This window comes from Saimiri boliviensis, chromosome 1 (assembly GCF_048565385.1).
Source record: "Saimiri boliviensis isolate mSaiBol1 chromosome 1, mSaiBol1.pri, whole genome shotgun sequence".
Lineage (NCBI taxonomy): Eukaryota > Metazoa > Chordata > Mammalia > Primates > Cebidae > Saimiri > Saimiri boliviensis.
In genome coordinates this window covers 177960929-177981849 of record NC_133449.1, presented here as the reverse complement: position 1 = coordinate 177981849, position 20921 = coordinate 177960929, and the positions used below count along the sequence as shown (strand labels likewise).

Sequence of the window (20921 nt, the reverse complement as noted above, 5' to 3'; positions counted from 1 at the left end):
AGTGCCTACTGTATTGACCAGTACAGACAGAGCATTTCCATCACTCTAGGAACGGGAACAGCAAGTGTGGCCCAGCACAGCAGCTGTGGGGACCTTTCTTGGGCTGGTGACTGTTCTGATTTGTTTGTGACTGTGTCATATCAACTAACTTTTTGGAGCAGCATCTGCGTGTTAGCAGGACACATCACCTATGGCACATTCCCCCAAACCTAACACTCCTTAGGCCCCAGAAGCTCAGAATCCACTGACAGCAATGGCTGTAAAGTCAAGGACAGGTGACTATGTTTACATGAGCATGTTCCTGTGACATGACTGTCCTCATCTTCTGCCATCTATGTGAACATAAACAAAAGGATTTTTTAAGACGATGTCTCACTTTTGTTCCCCAGGCTGGAGTGCAGTGGCACGGTCTCGGCTCACTGCAACCTCCACCTCCTGGGTTCAAGTGATTCTTGTGCCTCAGCCTCCTGAGTAGCTGGGATTGTAGGCGCCTGCCATCAGGCTGACTAATTTTTGTATTTTTAGTACAGACAGCGTTTCACCATGTTGGCCAGGCTGGTCTCAAACTGCTGACCTCAGGTGATCCTCCCACCTCAGCCTCCCAAAGTGCTGGGATTACAGGTGTGAGCTACCGTGCCTAGCCAAATGAAAGGATTTTTTTTTTTTTGAGACACAGTTTCGCTCTTGTTGCCCAGGCTGGAGTGCAACAGCACAGTCTCGGCTCACTGCAACCTACACTTCCTGGGTTCAAGTGATTCTTGTGCCTCAGCCTCCTTAGTAACTGGGATTACAGGCACCCATGACCATGCCCTGCTAATTTTTATATTTGTAGTAGACAAGGGGCTTCATTCACCATGTTGGCCAGGCTGGTCTTGAACTCCTGACCTCAGGTGATCCACCCATCTCGGCCTCCCAAAGTGCTGGGATTACAGGTGTGAGCCATCTCACCAAGCCAAAAGGATTTTATAACAGATAACAGATGCATGTCCCTGTTCACCCAAAAGTCAGGTTCACGCGAGACGCCAACAACGAGTCCATCAGACTGTTTCCATGAAAAGTAAAATCATCTTCAAATTAAACGTCTCCCTAAATAAAAGGCCACACCCCAATGAACAATTTACTTTTTATAAAAAGACAAATGTACATATTTACACATATCCTTATGTGTTCACACATGACTTAATGGTTAGATGACATTTCCAATTTTAAGTCATACCAAGGCACTCACACTTCCCTCCCTGGGCCTGCTGAGGGCTGCTGGGGCTTGAGGGGGTGGTGGGCACCGAGCAAGGCACTGTATAAATAAATGCAAAGGCCAAGAGCTCGGGGGAAACGTTAGTGTACATCTCTAATCAGAAATGTGGCAAGATCCACAAGAAAAAGTGCCAAGTTTTCTCCCAAGCCCCTTGGCCAAAGCAGGGAGCAGTGTAGAGCTCCTCTGAGGCTGAGGAACACCGCCCCGAAGGACTCCACTTTCCTTCACATTTCACTGGCTTGGGAACAGTCCCCAGGGCTCAGCTGAAAACGGGGTAGTTCTTTGGGAACAAGATTTACTTAGTGCAACTATCTCTTAGTGCAGAGCCAGCCCCGGGATTCGTGCTTTTCTGGGGTCACTCGTCTGTTCCCCTAGGGGCCAGCCAGTGACAGCAAGACCCTCTCCAGGCAGCTCGGCTCAGAGGAAAAAGCCAGACACTGACTCCTGTCCAAGTCCCCGACCTGACATGCCAGTCTCAGAACCTCATCTTCCCCGGAGGCAGGGACAGCTTTACCCCACGAGACAAACTCAGACGCTGGCCAGCCAGGTCCTGAGAGGCCACTGACCCAAGGAGGGAGGCCACATCCCCACTTGGCAGTGGGGTCACACTTGGTTGTTGAGGGGCCCACAGAAGTCCAGCTTCTCTGCACCATATCCACCATGGTGCCAGGACCTGCTTGCCTAGGGGAGTAAGAGAGGTCCAGGAGCCCCGCTACGGTGCACAGGGGATAGCCTGGATGGAGGGCAACCGGACTGGAGTAAACAGGCTGTCCAGCCAGGTGGTATCCATGTTCTTCAGATCTGTGAAGACACGCTGTAGACTCAGCCCAATATCACCTAGAAGATGTGAAAAAGGTTGTATGAGGGCGGGGGATGGGGGCATAAGGTGTGCTTTCCCCTAGGCCACAGACATGGCCTCTGCTCTTCACACTACAGCAGCAAACATCCACTCAGCTTCATGCACACCTTAAGGCATGGCAGCAGCAGCTAATCCACAATGTGTCAGCACCCCAATTGCTTTACCGCACTGCTCTCTGTCCCTGCCCCCAAGCCTCCCCCATCCCTACCTGGCTCTCCCTCCTATAAGAAGCCATAAGGATCCAGGGCCTTCTTACCCCCTGGGCTGTCAACTTCTGGCTCCTCCTTGCAACTAAAGTCTCCATAGACAGAGGTGGGCTGGACTCCAGGTTCATTGAGTAGGTACCCCTTCCCATCCACGTTTGTCGGCTGCCACTCCGACTGCTCCAAGAGCTGGGGACAGAAGAGCAAGAGGCCATCAACTCCCTTCCAGTGCAGACTCATTCTGTGGCCCTGCCCTCAGTAAGCCAGCTTCTCTCAGCCAGGATCACACCCTTGGCCATTTCACATTCTAAGATGAGATGCAGACGTGCACTGCAGTCAGGACAGGGCCCGGGAGGGAGGAGGAAGAAACACATGTTGGCAATGGGCCTCAATTCATTTTCCCACCCCTCCCATGGCCACTCTCTGGCACGGTATCTCCATAACTTCCCTCTCAGCTGTGTAAGGACATAGCAACAGGGAACGTGGCTTAAAACAAAGGTTATCATAACAAGTCAAGAAAAGATGACTAGAAAAGCTAGAGATAAGGAATTTTGCCCACGTCTCAATTTTCTGGGCTGATGGAACAAAGCTGGGGTACAACTACTGCAAACTTTTTTTTTGAGACAGAGTTTTGCTCGTTGCCCAGGCTGGAGTGCAATGGCATAATCAGCTCACTGCAACCTCTAACTCCCAGGTTCAAGCGATTCTCCTGCCTCAGCCTCCCGAGTAGCTAAGATTACAGGTGCATGCCACCAGGCCTGGCTAATTTTTGCACTTTTAGTAGACACAGGTTTTCACCATGTTAGTCAGACTGGTCTTGAACTCCTGACCTCAGGTGATCCACCTGCCTCAGCCTCCCAAAGTGCTGGGATTACAAGCATAAGCCACAGTGCCCAGCTGCAAAAACTTTTTTATATTCACTTTCTTTTTTTTTTGAGATGAAGTCTCACTCTTGTCACTCAGGCTAGAGTGCAATGATGTGATCTTAGCTCACTGCAACCTCCACCTCCCAGGCTCAAGCAATTCTCCTGCCTCAGCCTCTCGAATAGCTGGGATTACAGGCACCTGCCATTATGTCTGGATAATTTTTTTTTTCTTTTTTTCTAATGCTGCATGCTGTAAATAATTTTTGTTTTTTTTGTTTTTTTTGTTTTTTGAGACAGAGTTTCACTCGTTACCCAGGCTGGAGTGCAATGGCGCGATCTCGGCTCACCGCAACCTCCGCCTCCTGGGTTCAGGCAATTCTCCTGCCTCAGCCTCCTGAGTAGCTGGGATTACAGGCACGTGCCACCATGCCCAGCTAATTTTTTGTATTTTTAGTAGAGATGGGGTTTCACCATGTTGACCAGGATGGTCTTGATCTCTTGACCTCGTGATCCACCCGCCTCGGCCTCCCAAAGTGCTGGGATTACAGGCTTGAGCCTCCGTGCCCGACCAATTTTTGTATTTTTAGTAGAGACGGGATTTCACCGTGTTGGCCAGACTGGTCTCGAACTCCTGACCTCCGGTGATCCACCCACCTCAGCCTCCCAAAGTGCTGGGATTACAGGCATGAGACACCACGCCTGGCCTTTTATATTCACTTTTAAAACTGAAAGCAGAAAAAATACCTGGAGGATAATTTGCTAAATTTTTCTTTAAAGCCATCATATTACAGATCCTAAAGACTGATTATTGAAACCTGATGTGCAATTCTCGAACTAGCAGGGCATGCTGAGGTGGAGGATGTAGGCCAGGGACCCATCGCTGATAGTGCCTGACTCATAGAGCTGTCTGATGCCCCAGGGCTTGCTTCAGGATGGCCTGTTGGAAGCCGGGCCTCCCACCTGCCTTCCCTACCCATGGTGACTTTCCCATCAGTCAAGCCACATGAAGGTGGCACTCGTGGGATGATGCAAGCAGCCAGGTGACAATAGCAGCTGCCCATATTCTGATTTGGAAGCGCCACTGGTTCTCTCTCCTCACTGAGAAACAGCCACTTCAAGAGTGCCCAGATAGAAAGGCATTTTACCTTCATGATGTCCTCAGGTAATTTCCCTTCCTCATCCTCATCTGTTGCAGCTGTGGACGGGGAAAGCAGAGACATTGGCTGCCAGTTAGCCACAGTTACCCTACAGTTATAGTTCCAGCCCACCAGATCCCCGTGCCCTTTCTGTCTCTCTCCGACACACACACACACACACACACACACACACACACACACACACACCCCTACCTCCCAGTGGACCTGTTTGCCATGGAGATTCCCTGTCTCTCTCTGATACACTGGTACGCGCGCGCGCACACACACACACACACACACACACGCAGAGAGAGAGAGATTCCAGATTCCAGAACAGGACACTGGTCTGGTGACTCAGCCTCTCAAACCCTGAAGCCACGCCTCTTCCCACCCCCACCCCACTTCCTTCCTCACTCTCAGATGCTAGGCTGCAGAGGAGGAAGGAGAACCAGCACCCCAAAGTGCAGCCCCTGGCCCCCATTCTGCCTCTCACCAGCCCCCACTGCACTGCAGCCCACTCTGAACTGCCTTCCTAGTGTCCCCACTGCTTGCCTCTCCTCACAGGGGCTAAGAGTGGGCAATGCCCGGCTCAATCAGCTGAGCAACAGGTGGAGTTCTGATTATCTTTTCTCCCTCAGGAAGCCCTGCCCAGGGCCCAGACAGTCAAGCAGGCAGGCCAGGCCCCAGGAGCACCAACCTTCAGAGGTGGAGGGCATAGGTGACACCTGGAAGTTGTACAGATCACTGGTGCTGTCCGGCACAACTTCCACTGGGATGTGCCAGTCGGGGAGAGTGCTGCTGACACCACAGGACGACAGTGCTGGGGGACAGCAGAGGCCATGGGTCAAGGCTGTATGCTTTTTTAGTTTGCAAGACATCCAGCACCCCCCACTCTGCAGCCTGCACTAATGGGCCACCATCTGCCAGCACCAAGCCTCCAGGACCCAAGAGAAAGCGCTATCCCACTGATCTGTGGGGTCCCCTGCCAGACCTGGACCAGCTCACCTGGAGTCAGGGCCCGCTCCACCTCCAAGTCCTGCATGTAGCCCGGAGTTGTATAGCTGCTGTGGTCATCAGGCAGAGTGGAGCTGCTGAGTCCATCAGAGAAGGTATCAGGGCTGGAATCCCCACATAACTGTGGAGGGAGAAAGTAGCTTAGGCCCAGGCCTGCCTTAGCATTTCTTCCACTGCTCACCCTGACCCACAGGTGACCAAAGGCCTGGCTGCTTAGGACCACACTCACCTTCCTCTTGGCCTTGCTCTTAGCATCTCGGCTGGACTTCGACTTTCTTTCTGTGGGGCAGATAGGCTGTCAGCCTTAGTACATACTCGCCAGCCCCAGTTGACCTTCTTCCACCCTCCTTCCCTGAGGGCTTCCCGAGGACCCAGAGTCTTTGGATACCTTTTCTCTGGTTCTTATTGAGAGGTGGAAGCATCCGGTACACCCGCACAGCTGAGCTGCCCTTGTTCCTGCTCTGGTCCTTCACCTCCTCAATATCTGGCAGGGAGTTCATGGCACAGCGAAAGTTGGCCTTCCATGTCTTGGGGTCTGGCTCCTTTTCCCCTGCTTTGTATCGGCCTAGAGGGCAGGAGAAAAAAAGGGGATCGTCAGGGCCATGGGATTATCAGCTGCCCCTGGCCTGGAGGAAGAAGGCAAGGGTATCCCTGAACTCTCATGCTACCAGAGAGCCACAGTGGTCAAACCAGCAGGTACTCCTGGTGACACTCCATGGGTCCTAGGCCCTGGGCCTTCTCAAATGCCCAGGCTTGGCTTAAGCAAATCCAGCAGGCCTCAGTGAAGGGCCCAGCCAGAAGTTCTAGAGTCCTCATATCCCCAAAGTGTACTGTCTACGTCCCAGACCATGCCCAGTCTTCCTCCTTGGGCTATCAGCAGCCACAGGGTAGGGACTGGGGCTTACCTGATATTTCCAAACATGGGAGTGGGCACAGATCGGGTAGCAGAGAACAGTTACTAACAGGTGGACTGACTGTTCTGAGATGGGCCTAGAGCTCCAACCCTCAAGGATAAAGGAGGCCACCAACCACATGAGCCTTCGACCAAGGGCCTTGGGCAACACGATGGCAAAGGCAGGCCTGGGTCTTTTTGTGCCCTGGCTTACACCTGCTTTTCACAGAGGCTTTTGCAGGGAGAACTTTGATCTAGCCACAAACTCCCTGAAGCCACATACTTTCTAAGATCTTGGCTTTATAAATCCCTTTGAGAATCTGCTGAAATAATGGACTCTCTTCTCTAGAACCACAGGTCTGCCACCAGCCCCTCTTCCCAGTAATTCTGCATGCTGTCTCAGGGTGCTCAGGCACCCCAGTGAAGAGCCTCTGTGTTAACGTTCGTGCCTCCCCTTGTCTCTACCCTGGCCTTCCTAGGCCTGAGTCCCAGGTACACACCTGTGTGAATGGCCCAGCTCCGGAACAAACAGGCATCCTTGTTGATGTCCCAGCCATGCTTGGCGGCATGCTTCCATGGGATCTGGAAGATCATCTCCTCCTGAACAACATACACATAAACACGAGGCTGTGTCAGCTCAGAGACCACAGACTTTGGGGGTGAATCGGAGACCCAGGCCTGCCCAGACAGACAGGTGTGAGAAAAGGCTGACTTCCCCTCTTCCCCCAACATCTGGCTTGGACTGACCTATCTTGAGACTGGCTTAAATAGACCACTCTGGATCTCTCAGGAGGGATTCCTAGATCTGAGCTACAGTACTATTAGCTCACAAAGACCTCCCTCTGCCTGTTACAGATGTGCTAGGACCCACAGAGGGCACCCTCCCCTGAAGCCCTGGTTTTGAAGCTCTGGGATATTTCTCTCTGGCTTGTAAGCACCAACATGGAAGTAAGAACTTCTTCCATTGGAAAGGACTCCTCAGGACACCTGGGACCACAGGCTCCTACACAGGGGGTCCTGGTCATACCACTGAGGGAGCTGTGGGCTAGACTTGGATGATGAACACTGTGTGACCCTGGCTTGTCACTGTATCTCTTTGCCCCTCAGTTTTGTCTTCTCTGAAATGAGAAAACATAGCCAACAAAATTTTGAGGATAAAAACCAGAGGATGTGTAGGGACACAGTGACAAATATGAAGTCTAAGGTCTTACTGTGATTATCACTGGTGACTAGCAGCATGGATTTCTGAGTCAGACTATTCAAATCTTGGCTTCATCACTTTTTGTGTGATCTTATGATCTACCTCTCAGTGTCCCTGTTTCCTTATCTGAAAATGATGACATTAACAGGCTCTACCACATAGGACTACTGCGAGGATTAAATGACACAATGTAAGTAACATACTTAGCAGCTGCCAGGCACACACTATAATAACTAGGCATTAGTTATTATTATGAATACTATCATTGCTACTAAGTCTATAGGGTCTATGTTGCCCCAAGTGCACCAGCTATAGGCTTCTTGGGCCAGAGTGACTGGTACAAGATTAATTCATTTGTTCTCTGCTAACCCAGCCACCTTTCTGCCCAGCGGTGCCCACTTCACAATCTTCTATGTGTTCGACTGGAGCCCTGCAGGATGCTGTGTATGTTTGTAAGGGTTTCCCTCAGAGACTATCAGGACTCCAGCTCTGCAGATGCTGAGAAAGTCGTGCTGCTGGAAACTGGAAGTGCCTTCAGGTGAGTGCCCTACCTCAGGAAGGGAAGAAGACAGGAGTCGTGCAAATGAGGCCCAAGCTGGGCCTTGCACACTCTCTGCATGCAGGACCCACTGGGAAAAACATCTGCCTGTCCCCTTATCACTTCCCTTTTTGAGCTGCATCTGAAGCTTTGGTCCCTCCGGAAGTACATGGGTTAAAACAGTGGCAGGAAAACCCAAAGAGTTACACTCACTTTATTAATCCAGATGAGCCCCGGGATTTGGTTGGAATTAATCTGCATCTCTAGCCAGGGTCTCATGCGCATCCGAGTGATGGGCATGTTGGCTGTAAAAAGAAGACAGAAGGCTCCAGTCTGGAATCTGTTGAACAACACCTGGACACTGACCTGCCCCACAAGAGGTCACTTAGTTACCCTCCCCTCCCCTGAGCCAGCTACTAGGTACTACACTCAGCGCGGAGGGTAGCTGCGCTGGAATAAATCTGCTCTCCACATTTTTTCAGTATCTTAGGCAAAAATGCTTCTGCCCCTTCCTTCAGCTCCTCCTGGCCAGTCTTTAGAGGAAACAAGCATGCAAGTTGATGGCTTCAGAATTCATGTGCAGGAAAAGAGACAAAATGCACAGAAATCCTAATTCCAGAACTTTTTGCTCAAAATTTAAATCCTTTGGGAAGGGAAGAACTTCTTTTGCTTGGTGCCAAGAAGAAATTCCCTTGACTTGAGTGGTCACCACTAGCTAGCAAACGGCTAGCCGTAACCCTGGACAGCCCCCTCCTGCCCCCGTGAATCCATTCTACGCCTTCCTGACAGCCACAGCGCCCGCAACGCTGAGGCCAGGACGCTAACCCTTCCGGCTCGGTTTCCCCTCCTCAGGAGAAGTGGCCCAAGGAACACCTGTGGCGCCTCTTCCTGCAATCTCCGTAGGTCACGACTCCCTCCAGCCACCTGGGCAGTAAGCCAGCCCTTGCCACCAGCACAGGGAGTCCAAAACCCTGGTGCCTGGGCGCGGAGCTGGGACCGCCGATAGCCGGGAGCACTGGGCACCCACGCGTGGACGGACACTCGGTCCCCTGCAAGGCGTGTGGATGCGCGGGACGAACGTAGCGGGCCACCTACAGGCCCCCGGCGGCTTCGCGCACGCAGATCTGCGAAAGCTGCTGGGCGCCGGCAGCCTGGTCCGGGTGGGCGGTCCACGCCGCGGCCCGCCCTCCCCGCGCCGCCGCTCGCAGCTCCTACGGCGCCCGCCGGAGCCCGCGCGGGGGCCCGGGCAACGCTGCGCGCCAGCGAGACTCCAGCCTGGGGCTTTCGAGCCCCCACTTCCTGGTGCCCCGCGCGCCTTTTGTTCGACGCCGCCGATCCCCGGCGCCGCAAAGGCGGACTCACCTCTGCTGCAGGAGCGATCCCGCGGCGGCGCTCGAGGGTCCCGGCGACGCGGGGGCTGCCGTGCCGCGCGACTCCGGGTGGAAGAGGGAAGAAGGCAGAGGCTGCTGGGGTCTCGAGGCCCTCGGGCACGGCCGGCGTGGACTGGGCACGGCTCCGGGTGGCCTCGGGTAGGTGGTGATCGAGTGCACGTCCTGCCTAGAGGAAGGAGTGGCGCGCTCTGCCAGGGCAGCGGCGCCGCGGAACAGTCTAAACACTTAGCGGGATTCCCCAGCGCCGGCCGGCCCCGCCCCCGGACGGCCGCGCGGGCGCCCATTGGCCTGCTGTGCGCCGTCATTTCGGAGAAATCAGGCTGTTGTAGAGCTAGCGGAGGAGAAGGGGAAGTACAGGGCGGCTGCTCCGCCCCACCCTCTCCGGCCCGGCGCCACCGCCCCGGGGCCACCGCGGGCCCGCCCCGCGCGCTCCCGCTGCACCCCGCTCCTGCTCGTCCGGAGGAGGGCTGCCCTGGACAGCCCAACGCCCCCGGCCCCAGCCTCTCCCCGTACTCCGCCTTCTCCCAGCGGGCTGGCTCCTTTTCACCCTCCTGGCAGGGCGGGGGCGGGGGCCCATCTCCCGAAAGCAGGTGAGGGTATCGCCGGGCCACTTGCCGCCCTCTCCAGCGGGAACACCGGGCCGAATCTCCCGACTGGCAACCTGGCTCCTCAGGCTCGCCAGTGGGGTATCAAGAAGGGAGGGTTTCAGCCTTAGCACTATCCCTGTTTTTAGGGACGACCCCCTCCCTCCAGGTCACTCACCTGCCTTGGGGAAGTTAAGGAGGCAGAAAGCCTACTGCGCCGTGTGCTGCCTGGGGCTGGTGGACAAGGGGAAATCCAAACTTGGCCGTTGCTAGCACAGCCCCCAAGGAACTCGGGACCTCAGGTTTTCAACTATAAAATAACAGTAGCCCTACCTTGATGGTTTGCGGTGATGGGAAGAGATTGTAAAGCACTATGTTCCACTCGGGCAACAGACGCTGAGTAGTTTTCAAGGTCGCTCTTCCAGGGTCTAATAGTGACCAGGATGACACCACGCCCCTTTTCGGTCTGCCTCCCTGGGACTCCCCCTGGCTGGCCTTAGGGAACCGGAGGAGGAGAAGGGGTTCAAAGAAGCCCAGACCAGACGGCTGAGTGAGGGTGGGAGTGGGGTGGCTCCGATCCCTCCTAGCACTCATGCCTCGGGCCGCCTCCAGAGCTTTGCTGTCGCCCTTGTATTGGGAGTTCCTTAATGGAAGCATTGGTGTCATCTCTGGGTCCCCAGGGCTTGGCCCAGAGAGGTTCTGGGTAGCATGGAGGAATTCGCTCAGGGCTGGTCAACGCAGTGAGTCTAGTCAAAGGGCTGGGGAGCCTAGGTCCCATGCTCCTTGGTAAGGGCCCCTACTTAACTCTTGCTCACAAGTAGTCTCCCCCAACTCCCAACTTATAATTCTAGAGACTTGGCTGGGTGTTCATTTTCCATCCAAAACTCTGGCCCAGGAGGCTCCTTCCTTTGTCTCCCTCAAGCTGCGGACTCAGAAGAAGTTTCTCTCCCAGGCCTGTCATTTCCTTCACCCCAGCTCTCTCTCCAGGGCAGCACCCCATTTTGCAGGCTATAGACACATTGATGCAAAATTCGACCTGTCAGTCACTCTACTACCTCCCTCCCATAGAGGAAATGCATGAGTTAATCCCATTCTGGTGCATTGGAATCTGAGTGCTGTGACCAATGCCAAACCTGGTTCCCAGGATATCAGCAGGAATGGGCAGAACTGTCTCCCAGATGGGGTGGGGCAGGAGCTAGGAGAGGAAAGGAGGTAGGAGAAACTGAGGAAAGAGCCTAGCTGAGCGTTAAGCAAGATGGAGGGCACTGACATTCTGGAATGGAAAGATAGGGTTTGGGGTACTTTAAGTGACAGATGGGAGTGGGAACTTGCTACAAGGACCAAGACTTCTGAGCAAGAATAAGAGAAAACAAGTGACTCCTGAGTTGTGGAATCCTTTCTTGGTACAGCAAATAGATGCTTGTCCTGCCCCTGAGAACCTGAAAAACCCACTGGAAAATTCAGGATGAGATTAGGGAAAGGAAGTTTGCATCCTTATGGTCTGATAAGTTGACCAGTGACCTTGAAAAGGCAACAGGAGACTGTAAAAAGTGCTTTAAAACAAAAACTTAAGTTTAATTCACAGATACAGATATCAATATACATGTATATGTAGACATAATGAGCATCTTTCCATGTCGTGAAATATACTTATGCAATATCATTTGTAATAGGTGTATATTATTCTTTCAAAAGGATAAATAAAAATTTACCCAATTATCCCCTGTTGTAGGACAGTTAGGTTATTTCCGTTTTTTCATAATACTAGCAACACTGTTAGCTAAATCTTTATGCACATCAGTAACTTTTTGCTTAGGAGAAATTCCCCAGTCAGGATTTACCAATGAAACTGCCATTTACATTTACATCTTTGACCTTTTTTTTTTTTAACCTTAGGGATTCTTATTTTATTTTGAAGCCTATAAGAATCTGCTTATTATGGCTAGGTGTTCTATACTCCAAATCAGTGAAATAAAGCTAAGTCATGTTTAAGTACCAACATTTTTATTGTAATGGCTTTTGATGACTCTCATTTTAAGATGTATCACATTCTCAGATGTAGAACATTCCCTGTGATCCTCAGCAGAACACAAAGGCTCCTGTAGGCTCTTAGTAACTCCAAGCCAGCCCTTTTCTTTCCCACCTGGTCTTCTGGGTCTTCCTTCCCTGCATCAGGTTGTGATTTCATAGTCCAGGACCAGACTATTGCCCCAACCTCCCCTTGGGCCTCCCTCCCTATCAGTCCTGCCCAGGAAGATGGGGAAGATGGTGCCTCTGCACTGGAATGATCTCCCTAACTCTAATGATCCCCCTAACACTCGGATCCACCCAGGAGCCTTCTGAGCTCCCCTACCTTCAGCTTCACATTCAAATCTCTGCTCAGTCTGGACCTGGGGTCCCATTGCAACCTTCTCTCCCAGATAGCTTCCCTACCATTGGCAGTAGAGAAGATGAAACTCAAGGGGGTGAAAAGAGAACACAGGATTTGAGTCTGAAAGCCTGGGTTCTTGTGCTTTTTCCACTTGCTGTGTGGTCTTAGCAAGTTACTGTCCCTCTCTGGGCTTCAGTTTCCTCATCTGTAAAATATAGAGATAATCTCTCTCCATCTCTCCTAATTATAAAATTAGACTATCAAAATTATTTCTAAACTGTAAGACATGAGTCAAATGAAACATGAACAAGAATGTATGAACCTTTCACTGCATTTCCATTCTCTGAACACATTCTGTGTTTGTCCCCTCATCCCTGTCTTCTCAGGATACGTGGCAACACTTGCCCTCTCTGATTCTCCCTCTTCCTTGCCCACCCCACCACTTCAATCTCTGTGTTTTTTTTTATGGCCCAGAGCAAATGCCTGATCTCTTCAAAGTGCGCAAAAAACAACCAACCGGAAGTCCTTTCTTTTCCCTCCTTGGATCCTTTTGGTCCTTAACATTTGTATGTTGCCTTTTCACCGCTGGTCACTTTATAGGTGGTGGGAACAAACTCTACATTTTTTTTCTGTGAGAAACAGATTCTGCATTTTTTTTCTGTGAGAAATCTGAGCAGGTTCCTCATGCCCAGCAGCTGAAGTGAGCTAGGGGTTAGCTGAGGGTAGCCAGCACCCGGCACTGGTGCAAGGTCTTCCTCACAGGATGCCTCTCATCCTACCTTCACTGGATGAGGGCCGATTCATTGTGCAGCCTCTCTGTTTTGGGGCCTGGAGTTTTCTGGGCACTCAGAAAATCATAGTTAAGTTGATGTGTGAACCCTCTTCCTCCGGAGTTTAATGTTTCTTCTATCTCAAATTATGAATTCTGTCTGATACAGACATTTCTTGGCAACCTGTGGTCAAATCCTCTGATGATAGAAATGAGTGTGTGAGAGCTGGGGTACTGATGCCAGTGAGATTTAAACTAGGTTTTTTTTCTTTTCTTTCTTTTTTTTTTTTTTTTTTTTTTTTTTTGAGATGGAGTCTCACTCTTGTTGCCCAGGCTAGATTGCAGTGGTGCAATTTCAGCTCAACCTCTGCCTCCTGGATTCAAGTGATTCTCCTTCCTCAGCCTCTCAGGTAGCTGGGATTACAGGCACACGCCACCACACCTGGCTAATTTTTGTGTTTTTAGTAGAGGCGGGGTTTCACCATGTTGGCCAGGCTAGTCTCAAACTCCTGACCTCAAGTAATCTGCCTGGCCTCGGCTTCCCAAAGAGGTAAGATTACAGATGTGAACCACTGCGCCCGGCCTGACTAGTTTTTTGGTTTTTTTTGTTTGTTTGTTTTTGTTTTTTTCTCTCTCTCTTTCTTTCTTTTTTTTGAGATGATTTCTCATTCCGTCACCCAGGCTGGAGTGCAGTGATATGATCTCAGCTCACTGCAACCTCCCCCTCCCAGATTCAGCAATTATTCCTGCCTCAGCCTCCCGAGTAGCTGGGATTACAGGCGCCCACTACCATGCCCAGCTAATTTTTCTATTTTTAGTAGAGATGGGGTTTCACCATGTTGGCCAGCCTGGTCTCAAACTCCTGACCTCAGGTGATCCACCGTCTTGGCCTCCCAAAGTGCTGGGATTACAGGTGTGAGCCACTGTGCCCGACCTGAACTAGGTTTTTGATTGGGAGACCTGCTACCCGTGGAGCCTGCTACCCGTGGAGCCTGCTACCCAGAGAGGGGGCCACAGTCCCCAAAGCAGACAAACCCCTAGCATGCCATCCAGCTTTCCAGGTCTGGAAGTAGTAGGGCTCTCTGAAATGCTCAAAGCCTTTTATCTCTATTTTCACAGAAAGCTGGGAGGCAGGCAGTCCTAAACTGTGAATTGCAGAACACAAGCAAGACATAAAAGCATCCAAAAGCTTGAAGATAGAATCCAAGAGTCATCACCCTGCCTGCAAGGAGCCTAATTGGAGAGAAAGTAAGTCTCTTAATTCATTCAACACATATGAATTGCAGGTAGGCCTGCTTTTCCGTCAACCCAGGTTTGGCCCTGGAGATACACTGGGGCAGCAGACCAGCTCCTCCTCTCTCAATGCTTTGGCGAAAATGCTGTATGACACAGCAGAATAAACGTTGCACTGTTATAAAATTCCTAAATGCAGAATAGGAGGCTGAAGCTGGGTGGAAAATCACTAGGGGGTCTTGATAGAATAATGGGCCAAGGAATTGCTCCAGTGCTCAGGGCTGTTCCGGAACCCCTTGAGAGGGAGGCGGGGTGACAGTGTGGGCTGCCGCTGATGGCCGCTGCGGAGCTTCATTTCTTATAAACACCGCGTTGGGAGGAAAGAGAACTCAGCTCCGCGTGAGTCCCATGGGGCCCCGAGGCCGGGGGAGGCTCCCGGCTCAGGCCCAGCAGCCACGACCTGGAGCGGGGCTTGATGGAATCAGCACCCTCCTCCCCCGCGCCAGTGGGTGCTGCAGAACGGCCCACGCCCACTGCCGTTCGCCTGGGGAGCCCCTGGCAGGCTTGTTGGTCTTTGTGGGGGCTGCAGCACCTCCACTTCGTCATGATGTGTAGGCCATCGCCTCTAGGTGACCCACACTCTACAGCCCCAGCCAGAACTTGGTGGGGTGTGGGGGGGTGTTTGACGGGGAGGGGGCACAGTCCTTTCGGGCCAACTTCCACATTCCTGCTCCGCCCCGGCGGGGGGTGAATCGGGGTGAGCAGCCGGCTCCAGGCTGGCCGGCTTCCTGGAAAGGGAGGGCCAGCGGGAGAACTGCAAAGCCTCCCAGCCTCGGTGGCTGCCCTCCTCCTCCCTACTCATTCTTCCCCACCCCCACCTCCAGCAATCTGGCAGCCCCGCCCAGGCCAGGCGGCTCACCTGCCCGAGACCAGGGCACTTCCTCCTTCTCCACCCAGCCTCCCGCTGCAGGCCAAGGGTTTGCAGCCGAGTGAGCAAGTACAGGCTGTGTGACCTCGGGCAAGTTGCTAAACTTCTCTGTGCCCATTATTTCCCCAGGCGAGATGGAGCTACCAAGAATCTGGGTGCAGAGCTTCCCTCGAACACCTCTGCGCTTCCCTCTTCCCTGCTCTCCCACCTTCCCCGTCTGCTCGGTTTGTCAGGGACTCGGGGGCGCACAGATGAGGCGCCCGCCAGTGAAGTGCCGCAGGGGAAGGCCGCCGTTGCGTCCCTCGCTGGGGCACTGCCATCAGATGCAGCTTGAGATTTGGGTTAGACCCGCGGCTTTCCCGTTGGAGGAGCGGGTGGTGCTGAGCGGCTGGACGGATGCTGCCCGCCGTGGGTCGGCGCGCAGGCACTCACAGGGCTCCTGCCTCCGCCCGGGCCTTGCAGCTGGCGGTGGGGCGGGGCGGGGCGCAGGGGCCGGGGCGAGGAGGACTTGGGTCCGGCCACCCAGTGGGGGTCAGCCCCAGCTCCAGGCTCTGCGGGGCCGCGCCGGTGGGGCGGAGCCTGGGTTTCGGTTTCTTGCAAACGCAGCGGCACAGGGAAATCGAGGAGTTTCCGGGAACCGCGCCGGGAGCGCTGAAGTCTGAGCGGCGGCGGAGGCCAGGGGACGGGCGGGCGTCCAGTGTTACCGGCCACTGGCCAGCTGGAAGTTCCAGCGGGAGCCGGGGAAAACCGGTCCTGGAAAAGCCCCACCTGAATGCACCTGCCCCCAGCCCTCTCCGGATGGTGTTCACGACCAGGGTGGGCGTGTGAAGGATGGACCTGCCTGCAGGGGCGGCCTCTGGGGAATAAGGGAGGAGTTCTACAAGCTGAGGTGTTTGAGGGTGTGCACGCAGGGAAAGAGGGAACTGTGAGCAAGCAGGTGGGATCTGAGGAACTGGTATATCCCCTCAAATGGCTGAGGTCCCCAGCTGTTCCCCCACTGTCACATCCCATCTTATTGTCCTTATTTGATGAGGTCTCTTTACTGAGATCATCTCGGTAGTGTTCTCTTTTGCTTATTTGTTGGTGGATTTCCCCCAACACGACTTGGAGCCCTTGATCTAGCTTCCTGGGCCTAGAACCTGATAACTTCCACAAGGGGCTTGTGACTGTTTACTAAGTTAGGGAAGGAGTAGGGTGAGTTTGAAGCATCTGTGGGGGCCATGCGCCTTCTGACTTGCTCCCACAGGACCCCTAGCCCAGTCAGGTCCTGCAATGTCCGCAGTTGAAGGAAGCCCCACTCTGCAGGAGAGGCCTTGTCTTTTGTGGGAGGGGCTTCCCTTGTGGTTCCTTGAGAACTGCCTTCCAGCTAGGGTGGCTGGGCAGAAAGTGGACTGTAGTCATCACAGAGGAATGCTGGCCGTGGGGTCAGCCACTTCCTTCCCTCCCCAGGGCTTGGAGCTCAGGCCAGGGATGATGGTGGGTTGACCCTGGATCTGAGTCAAGAAGGCTGGGAGTCTGGGCTATGGAGGGAGAGTCCAGTACCCTCCCTGATCTCTGCAGCCCACAGCAGTACCAGCGGTCAACGTGGACAGTGTCACCTACAAGCCTGTGTTTTCTAAATGCATGCCTTTGAGACCACAAGTCTGTGGTAAGGATCTCTTTCCTTATGGCCCTGAGACCGTGGCTCGTGGAAAGGCATAAGTCAGACCAAGTGGAGCTCCCTCAGTCCAGAAGAGCTGGAGCTGGGGCAGGTAGCAGTAGTGGCCGTTCTGAAAGGAGCCAGCTAGCCAGTGGAAGGAGAGGCAGAAAGACCTCCCTAGCCTCCCTGTACAGACCAACCAGGCTTAGGATCAGGGTAGCTGGACTGGGAGAGGGCCAGGGAAAGTCCAGATACTGAAAGAATGGAGCTCGTACTATGAGCACCTGGCAATCCTGGTGACTCAGCCTGGGAATCCCAACTCTAGGGGCAGCCCTGGAAATGAGGCTCAGGACAGTAAATGAATGCCACTGAGGGGCCCAGCAACTACAGCAGCTTTTAGTGGGGCCCCAGATCAAATAGGTTGTTGTCCCTTCTTTCTCCTGTGGCCCAGGGCAAGACTCATGATGCTGGTCCTCTGCCCAGTCCAAATAGTATTTTTGATCCAAAGAACCCAACCCTAATCCTAGCCCATAAATTTGACCTGGGAGAGGACCTGGTGGTCCTCAGAATGTCTGTGTTGGGCTCCATTTACTGTTACATCTTAGAAAAGGTAGATATAGCTCAAGCTAATAAATACCCACAGGAATGTGTCTTTGTGGTTTGGACTCAGCAAATGCTGAGTTATTGGTATATTTATGGAAGGAAAGCAGGGCAGAGGTGGGAGAACAGGTGTGTGTCCCTGTGGGTGCTCGGCCCTGTTCACTGCTATAGCCTCAGGAGCCAGCCTCAGCTGAGCAGAGAGCAGGTGTCCCATGAACCAGTATGGCATGGTTGGATGGATGGATGGATGGACAGACAGATGGATAGATGGGAAGATGGATAGTGGATTCAGATGGTCTCAGCAGCATGCATATTTTCCCCAAGATGGTCTTAGCTGTAAGACAATTTCCACAGAAAATGGTGGGTAGTCCAGAGGGAGGGAAGGAAGGACGTGGCTTCTCCAAGCAGCACTGTGGTTGTTTCTGCCAGGTTCTATCCCTCCAAGGGGACCTCTTTCCCATTCCCATAGCCCTGTTGACATGTGTGGCCCCTTACAGTCCTGCAGAGACTGGAAGCCTAGAGGCAAGAGCCACCCAGACACAAAACAGGGAAAAGGGGATGTTAATATCAGGCACTTGTTCTCTTCCTCACCTGAAAGATAGGTCCACAAAGAGACTCAATTTACATAGGACCTCAGTCAGATGTGAGAGATTTCAGTTTTTTCTCTGGATGAGTAAGTCCTCAGGACAGCATCTGTTGACCAACTCACTGGCCATAGGGGATAGAGAGAGGGAGGCCTAGTTGAGAGCAGAATTTAGATGACTGGAAAGAGGAGCAAAGAGTCAGCAGAGACCCACTTGCCTGGGTGGTGTGGGAGAAAGTGTGACTGCCCTCCACCTTGACAGGTGATAAACCACTGTGGATGTGTCACCGCATCAGATAGCCAGCATGAAGTGCTGCACTTGGAGTGTTTAAAGGTCTGGGTGCATAACTGCGGACAAACCGACAAGGGTATGCTGGGGACTTTGAGCCAGGAGGCCTCTGGTGACTAGTCACCTCTGGGAAGCAAAAGCCATTCTTCCTTTCTTGAGAACCCTCATGAATATTGGAGAGGGCTCCCTACAGCCTCACGGGCTGGGGCATGAGTGTGTTATGCTTTGCTTTTAGAGGAGGAGGTGACTCCAGAAAGCTAAAGACTTAGAGACAGCTGATGGTCATGGAATGTTTCTCAGCCTAGGGCCTACGCTGGCCCTGTGAGGGGACTTAGAAGTAAGCATCATGATCTCCACCACTAACCTGCATGTGCGCTCTCCAAGGGCAGAGGATGCTCAGAGATGCCCCCGTACCCCCACTCTGGCACCCAGCACGTGGCTCTCAGGCAGTAGGCACTTCGTAAGTGTGCTCCGATTGCAGAGTGACAGACGTGTGTCATACCTTGAATATGAGGCAAAGAGACAGAGATGCTGGGAGTATGGAGACTGAGCAAGTTAACTCAGTCATGTTCATAGATGGTTACTCTGAGGAGGAGACCGTTCAGCAAAGCCTCAAAAGATAAGTCAAAGGTTAACAGGCTACTAATAGGGAAGGGCATTCCAGAATGTGAAACTGGCCCAAGGAAAGGTTTGGCTGTTCTCAAGTGTAGAACAGATCTCACTTTTGGTGTGGCCTGGAGTAGCTGCCCCAGAAGCTGAGGCTGGACCAGCCAGTAGGAGCCACGCTCTGAAGAGCCTGGGTGCTGTGTTCAGGAGTGGACTCTATCCCGGTAGATAGAGGCAGCTCAGGGCAGGACTGATGGTGCCTCCCTTTCTGGAGCCAAGGCCCAGACCAGGGTCTGTCATCAGATGTCTGTTGAATTAAATTCTGGGGCAGGTCTTGTGAGGACCACTAAGGCCTGACCTATGCTTTAGAAAACTTTCTGTGGCTGCTGCAGAAGATAACACCTGTGACATACCAGGACAGGACTAGGGTGAGTCTCCTAAAGGTACGACGTTTAAGGAGGTACTTGCTCTCAAGGGCCAACTCTATACTTGCATGAGCCTGACGGTGAGTGCCTCCTTAAAGGTTTTGCCTTAAGCTCCTGGCCTGCCTGCTTGCCCTACCCTATCCCGTCCTTTCTGCACATTGGAGGTTGCGATGTAGACAAGAGGCAGCTCAAGTGATCCAGGCAAATTAAGGCTGTGGCCACAGGGGATAGAGAGAGGTGGGCCTAGGTGAAAGCAGAATCAGATGACAGGATTTGCCAGGACATGAGACTAGCTGGAGCAGGACCCTTCTCAGGCCCTTCCCAGGCACCCCATTCTGGGAGAAGTGTAGGAGACCCCGCCCCCCCCACCCCCCACCCCCGCCCCACTCTGCCCAGGAGTCTGTATGTCCACAGCCAGGGCCAAAACAAGACCTTGGGCCTTGGCTTCTGTCCTAGGTTATGAGTCTAGGGAGCCAAGGACACTGAGCTAAAGAGAGTAGGGCAGCGGGTGAAAAGCCACAGGCTGCCCCAGGAAGGCCCAGGCCACTGGAGACCACACTTAGAACCCAAAACCGTGTCCTGAGACAGCTCGGCCTTGCCCTTTGGACATTGGCTGCCTAGACACAGCAGGCAGGAAGGAGGTGATAAGGGTGCCTCCACTGCTGGATGGGGTGTGTCCGTCAGTCCATTGTCCTCCTGCTCTCTGTCCAGCAAAACCAGGGTCCACGCCTAGGTGCCCCCCAGGGGATTAGCAGCAGCTTGGTTCCCTAAACCCAGACCTTTGGAAGCTCTGATCCTATGGCAACAGCACCCCCTGCTGGCTAATATGGAAAACCAACCCCTTTCCCTCCTCTTGCATGTAGAAGTTTAGGGGTCTTGGAGAAAGAGAAGGGTGCAGGCACAATGCTGCTGGAAAGGGTGGGTCAGGATTTCAGGATGGACTTTGGCTACAGCAGATAGGCAGGTGCCACCTGGTAAATGGAGCACCTGTTTCCTGATCAGTAGCCTTTGAACAGATGCCAGAGAGGCCAGGACTCAAGCAAAGGCAGAGATGGGGGTTTCTAAGATGACTGCTGAGCGAGGCTGGCTCTCATGGGAGTCCCTGCCTTCTTCCATGGCATCGTGACCCAGGAAGGCCTGCATCCTCTGCTGAGCACTGTTCTCCTCGGGTGGGCTCAGGAACTCCCTCAGATTCCCCCTGAACAAACCTCCTGGCCCCACAGAGGATATGGCCTGGGACTGAGGGCTGAGAGCTAAGCCTGAGAAAGGGTGGTGCCCCAGGCACCCTAAAAAAGAGGACTTGTCCCAAGAAATACCCCCACAACTATCCAAGGCTAGGAATGGAGGCAGGGACACATCAGCAGAACAAAATCCAAGAGTGTTCCTGAGCATCTGCCTGGCTCTTCAGATGCAAACCTGCCCAGCCACCAGGAATGGGCACTCTTCTCCTGAGCTCCAGGCTGGTGCCTCAGGCACAGGGACCACCTCTGAGTGCTGGAGGAGGTGCCCATGGACAGAGGAGCAAGAGTACCCAGTGCA

General features: G+C 53.2%; 1 protein-coding gene across 1 annotated transcript; it reads right to left on the bottom strand.

Moving 5' to 3' along the window:
- Positions 1-1879: 1879 nt before the first annotated feature.
- Positions 1880-10291, bottom strand: IRF1 (interferon regulatory factor 1). Its single transcript, XM_003920609.4, has 11 exons — positions 10273-10291; positions 9327-9543; positions 8178-8269; positions 6726-6825; positions 5722-5898; positions 5563-5612; positions 5325-5454; positions 5017-5139; positions 4329-4378; positions 2371-2506; positions 1880-2092 (listed from the first exon to the last, which is right to left on the bottom strand). The coding sequence occupies exons 3-11, from the start codon at positions 8262-8264 to the stop codon at positions 1968-1970; spliced, it is 978 nt and encodes a 325-aa protein (XP_003920658.1). The 5' UTR covers positions 8265-8269; positions 9327-9543; positions 10273-10291; the 3' UTR covers positions 1880-1967.
- Between the last annotated feature and the right edge of the window lie 10630 nt (positions 10292-20921).

Coding starts and splice junctions, on each gene's coding strand:
- IRF1 (XM_003920609.4), bottom strand. CDS start 8,264: ATGCCCATCACTCGGATGCGCATGAGACCCTGGCTAGAGATGCAGATT. Junction 6,826..8,177: donor GGCTCATCTGGATTAATAAA/GTGAGTGTAACT, acceptor TATGTTGTTCAG/GAGGAGATGATCTTCCAGAT. Junction 4,379..5,016: donor TATGCCCTCCACCTCTGAAG/GTTGGTGCTCCT, acceptor CCCCGTCCACAG/CTGCAACAGATGAGGATGAG.